The 5,804-nt window shown below is 47.3% G+C and overlaps 1 protein-coding gene across 2 annotated transcripts; it reads left to right on the plus strand.

The window, feature by feature from the left end:
- Positions 1-3,540: 3,540 nt before the first annotated feature.
- Positions 3,541-5,181, plus strand: LOC123161439 (alpha carbonic anhydrase 7). 2 transcript variants are annotated; one of them, XM_044579270.1, is made up of 6 exons: positions 3,541-3,682; positions 3,765-4,192; positions 4,263-4,430; positions 4,611-4,664; positions 4,751-4,908; positions 5,005-5,181. In XM_044579270.1, the coding sequence occupies exons 1-5, from the start codon at positions 3,583-3,585 to the stop codon at positions 4,856-4,858; spliced, it is 858 nt and encodes a 285-aa protein (XP_044435205.1). In that variant the 5' UTR covers positions 3,541-3,582; the 3' UTR covers positions 4,859-4,908; positions 5,005-5,181. The 2 variants fall into 2 exon arrangements, with proteins under 2 accessions (XP_044435205.1, XP_044435206.1); XM_044579271.1 differs by having other exon boundaries at positions 4,281-4,430.
- Positions 5,182-5,804: the final 623 nt, after the last annotated feature.

Below are 5,804 nucleotides of genomic sequence, written 5' to 3' on the forward strand. Positions count from 1 at the left end.
GAGATGCAAGACCGACAGATTCAATCTCGTTTCATGATATTCTGAGGGATAGAAGTCTTTTTTTTAATGTGAAGAGGGATGCACAGTTAAAGCAAAATAACTGTCAGCCCCTCTCATCGCCCGTGTCTCTCCCATGAGAAACCAGGTGAACCCTAGTGCCCAGCCAGCCCAAGAGGCTACTCCTTGCTTGGTGTCGCCTGGGAAAAGCCTGGTCGGCTTCGGCGTCGGTAGGGCTGTTCCCTCCTCCCCGTTTTGTCTTCCGCGGCGATCGACATGGACGCGATGCTATGACACATGCCTGGTGGTGGTGTTGTCTGCGGTCATGCGGGTGGCGCGGGCCAGAAACACGATAACTATGTGGCGGCGGCGCAGCATTTGCTGTTCGTCGGGCAGAACCCTTAGGGCTGTTGTAGTGAGGCAGCGTGTGAGGCCGTAGTGGCTTTGGGCGGCACGGAAGGTCTTCCTGTCCTTGATGGACGCGTTGTTGTCTTCCTAGACTTGGGGCTCATTGGTTAACATATTTGTTTAAGCGGTGCGGGATGTTCTGAAGGGCTTGGGCGCGCCAATGGTTGCGGCTGGTTATGGAGGACGTCGACTGGTCCAGCTCCCTCGGTGGTGGCATGCCTGCCTGCCTCTAGTTGGATCTAGTGCCTAGTCATTGGCAGGCGACACAGGGTAGTGGTTGAGGCCCGGCAGGGTCGAGGCATGGGGCATGGATCATGGTTGTGCAGTAGAGGTCGCTCGCGGAGTGCGGTGTCCGAGCGTTGGTGCGGAGGTTCATAATGGGATGTCTCGATGACTGATGTGAGGCCTGGGTTGGAAGAAGTTGCCTTTTACTCGTCCAACCGGTATTGGTGTATTGTGATGTGGACGGTTGGTGGTGCCTCAAGATATGGATGCCTGGGCGACGGGCCCAAATGGTTATCCTCCTAGTAGGCTCCCGGCTGGGCATGATGCCGAAAGTGAAGGCTATACATGTTATTTGTGTGGGTGGCGAGGGCTTGTTCTCTGTTGTTGGCATGTTGACGCCCAAATCGGGATATGGAGGTCTGTGCTTATCGCAGTTGCCCTGGATGCCACGCTAGCATTCATGGCTGAGCCGTCGAGCAAAAGCTCCACGGTTTGGCGGAGACCCCAATGAGCATCGCTCTCCTCTTGCAGATAACGTTGTTTGTTCTCCACTGCATGCTAGGGTTCCGGTTGAACAACCTCGTCCAATTTGAACTCGACACCGGCAAAATACTTTTTGCCTTTCTCTCTCCTAAGTGCGTTGTCGTGGAGCATATGTGTCCCAGGGCGTGGCGTGGTCTTTGGACCTTCCTTTGTCCTTTTCAGCAACATAGCCTCTTGTGTTTTATTTTGTTCGGTTATCCTAATCTTCTTTGTAAGAGTATTGCCTCACTACCTTGTATCGTTTGACCATATACATTGGTTAGTGTTTTATCAACCTGTTTTGAGGAGCTAAAATGGTACTAGTTCTTTCTCTGATGCCCGGGGTTTGCTTATGTCTGACGCTTTTATGCCTTTGTCATTCTTTTTTGCCGGTTTGGCCCTCTGTGGATGATGAAAAGCAGACCAGACTGCCTATTCCTCCACACAAAAGAAGTCTCTCCCGGGAGGGTTAAGTTTCAGCACCCTAGAGTTTGCTTAAGCTCACAAGATCAAGCTGAACGCCCCTCCACGATATATATACGTGCATTCTGCTGCTTGTCTAAGAATCTCCATCTTGTGAAAGTTTTCTTTAATTCTTGTGAAAGTTTGTTGATATAATAAGATTGAGAGGGTATGTTTTTCTAGGGGATTGAGAGGGTATGTTAAAACTTAAAAGGTGTAAATTTACCACGTGGCACGCGTGGTAAGCAATCCAAACATTAAAAAAAAAGATGTAAATTAAATTGTAGGTTCTTTCACCTTTCTCTGGCCGGTTGTTATGATCTGCCGCCCGTTTGTTAGAGATATTTTTGTGATACGTGTATTTGGTAGTCTAGTATTTGTAATCCGTCCAGAGGCGTCTTGCCCAAGTTTTGTACTCAATATATACTCGCGCGAACCAACCTCTACTATGACACCAGCGCGCCCTGACAAAACTGATAAAAACAGCACAACACCAGCATTTGCACACAGGAAAACCAACCAAGAAGTAAAAATACAAAAAAAGGTCGAAGAATCCTCTATGTTTGAGACCAACGTCTGTCATCTGCCTATGACATCACTACCAAGCAACCACCAAAGAAAAGAAAAATGACGGAACACCTCCACTCCTGAACTCAAGGCGACTCTATCGCTAATGCAGCTTTGCAGACCTCCAAGGTGGCTCACAACAAAGACGAAGCCGTTGCCGTTGAATGAATCAAACCGGGCCAACACCCCGGACATGCCATTGAACTCCAGATCTGGCACCCCTGCACGACTAGACGTCGGAGGAGGAAACCATACCTGCCTGCCACAAACCACGAAGCCAGCACACAATCCACCATCTTCCAGATGCCGTCCATGAATGCACTGTTGTGAAGTCATCGCACACGCTTCGGCCAACACAACAATGTGTAATGTATCTCACACAGTTTAACTAAGTCAATCGTGTGTGATGGGTCAAAGATCGCACATGGCCCTTTTATTTGCACATAGTTCATATTTGATACCGTGAGTGATGTCTTCATCGGACACAGTTGGCTTTACAGGGGCTTAATAGGACCTGCACTAATGAAAGTCTGGTCTAGTACTGTTGAAAGCGGAGCTTTGGTCCTTGATGCGACCTAAAGCAGTTTAAGTGATACGTGTCCTAGTTTTCTACGGGATGTGATCCGTGCCTGCTGTCACATCAAGCCTAGTCACCCATTTGACACATGCGGCACGTGGAGCTCGCTGAGCATATGTTACACATGCACATGCTGTGTTCATTAGGTCCCCGCAAAAAAAAAAATGATCATTAGGTGTATATGTTTCTAAGGTAAATTCCAAATTGTTGGGTACAATAGTATATTTCCTTTTAACCAGATGGCAATTGCACACCTGCTGAATCGGAAGGATTGTGTAAGTAAGTTACTGCGCTTGTACTGTGTGTTTTAAAAATATATATAATTGAAAGGATTGTCAATCCTATAATCAACGTTGTGGCCATGAGCATTTCAGTCCCGTATTATTTCTAAAACAGTCACTGGGTCGCCACGCATGAAAACTACACAAGGAACAGACACTAAATTTACTAGGACTAGCAGTATAGGATTTTTTTTTAAACGGTGTGGCTAGGTCCCAGTGGATTAAAACTTAACCAGGTCTAAGTCAAATGACATAACTTGCAAGAAAGAAAAAAGAAAAAAAATTACCTAGATCTCCATGCAAGATCTCATGAATATAGCATCGACTGAGACTTAATTAAGTCTCAAATGACTGAGATTTAGCAATCTTGTTTTTTGAAACCCACATGTGAGGAAAGCCGAGCGGATGGATATAGATGAGAATGCATAAGCTAGCTTCACGAGGAAATTTGTGTATATATGTACCCCCACCAACCTGCACCTCTTGGATAACCCAGCTACCTAGCAGCAGTAGCACCTCGATCAACACACAACACAAGGTAGTATGCGTTCAGCTCGCCACCTCCACCTCCCGGTCTGGGCCCTCCTTCCGCTCCTGCACTTCTCAGCCTTCGTCCCGGCAGCCAGAGCACAGCAAGAAATCGGTGAGCGGAAATCTTCTATAGATTAACTCTTCCGCCATTGATTAATTCCTAACGAGTACGTACATCTCTTGCATGCATGCAGACGATGAGTCGGAGTTCAGCTACGACTGCGGGGCGGAGAACGGGCCGGAGAACTGGGGCAAGATCAAGGAGGAGTGGGCGACGTGCAGCACTGGGCGGATGCAGTCGCCCATCGACCTCTCCGACCGCCGTGCCTCCTGGGCGCCCCACCTTGGCTACCTCATCCAGGCCTACGCCCCCGCCGAGGCCTCCATCGTCAACCGCGGCCACGACATCACGGTGATGTTCCACGGCGACGCCGGGAGCTTGTGGATCAACGGTACTCTTTACTACCTCAGTCAGGTGCACTGGCACTCCCCCAGCGAGCACCGCCTAAACGGCCGCCGGTACAGCCTGGAGCTCCACATGGTTCACCTCAGCGCCGAGAATAAGGCTGCCGTGATCGGCCTCCTCTACAATATGGGCAGTCCGGACCATTTCCTGCACAAGGTACATACGTCTCTCCAACTCCAATTTTTTTTTAAGCCAGGCCGGATTTGAACCAATCCATTGCATGCAGCTAGAGCCTTACCTGCAGAGGATGGCAGACATGAAGGAGAAGGAGGAGAAGGTTGGCGTGGTAGATCCCTGGGTGGTGAGGGGAGATGGCGCAGCCTACTACCGGTACATGGGCTCTCTCACCACGCCGTCCTGCGACGAGGGGGTCATCTGGACCGTCATCAAGAGGGTACCTACCTCGCTAAGTTGTTAATGAATTTTACCGACCATATTTAGACCTTGAATGCTAACTTGCAAGAAATTAGCCTACGCACCGGATTTACAAAGTTATGGTCCTCTTTCTACTAACCGCATGACTTTCTCTATCAAATGTGATGGAATTTATAAAAATAAGTACATGGTTTTGCAGGTTGCCACCGTCTCGAGTGACCAACTGAAGCTTCTTACCGACGCTGTCCATGACGTAATTAAATTGTTCCATAAATTAATTTCGCCAATCTTTTTCAAGAAAGCAAAGTGCATATATTTGTTCGTTTGTAATGTGTGTAGGGCTTTGAGATGAATGCGAGACCCCTTCAGAAGGTGAATGGCAGAGATATCGGCTTGTTCTGCCCTGATGATGACCAAGAACGCTATTACGCTGCTGCTGATCATTAATTAGCTCTACACTTGAGCCAACCTGACGGATTGACAGCATGTGTGTTAATGTAAGATAATATCATTAAATACGTTCGTTTGACTAGCTTACAATTGTCGGCAAATAATTGTTTCTAATGAAAACTATATATTTTGACATGTCTCAGTTGTTGGCAATGGCGAAGAAGAGCGATGACATGGAACACTGCAAACGATCGTGACTCTGCAACAAGCAGGGTTGTTTGTTGGCCTTGGCAGGGTTCTTATAATTCCTTAATAAAGTCAAAGTCACAGACGTGTCGTTGTTGATATCTTCAATAGTTGGATAATAAGAGTCCAATCTAGTATGCTATCTTATTTTGTCTTCTTTCCTTCTATTCCAATAAAAAGCGCGTCCATCACGGCATTGCCATTTTCTTGACAACATGTGCTAGATCATAGTTTTTTTCCTGCAACCATTGCACATCAGATCCAATCTAATGTGTCATTTTATTATGTAGTATCCTTGCCATCTTTAAGTCCAGTGTTTCGTTCTTTTCAGTTTATATTTAAATTTATATATTATTGTCCTTCAAGAAAGTGTGCTACAGATCTCTATTTGCTCATCTTCCTTCGTTACCACACTATATAGACGTGCTACTATACCCAGTTGTTGTTGGCTTAGTATCATGCATGTGGGTTTCATGCACGTTTTTCTTAAAATAAGTCTTGACTCTTATCATGAATAGGATCATGCATGATGCATGCATGTGATCGACTAGGCAGTTTGCACACCAGGGGATGTGCATGGGCCGGCCAATAATGCCATGCATTGTACAGTAGCACACCCGTGTATCGCAAAAGGACCGTCCATGGAGCATCTCCCGTGGGTTATACCAGATGAGATGCACACGAGCATCTCCCGTACGGCATCGTGCTCAGTTTTCGGTTTTCCCTAGGCTGCGAGACATCACATGTCCGTGCGTCA

Source organism: Triticum aestivum, chromosome 7B (genome assembly GCF_018294505.1).
Source record: "Triticum aestivum cultivar Chinese Spring chromosome 7B, IWGSC CS RefSeq v2.1, whole genome shotgun sequence".
NCBI lineage: Eukaryota > Viridiplantae > Streptophyta > Magnoliopsida > Poales > Poaceae > Triticum > Triticum aestivum.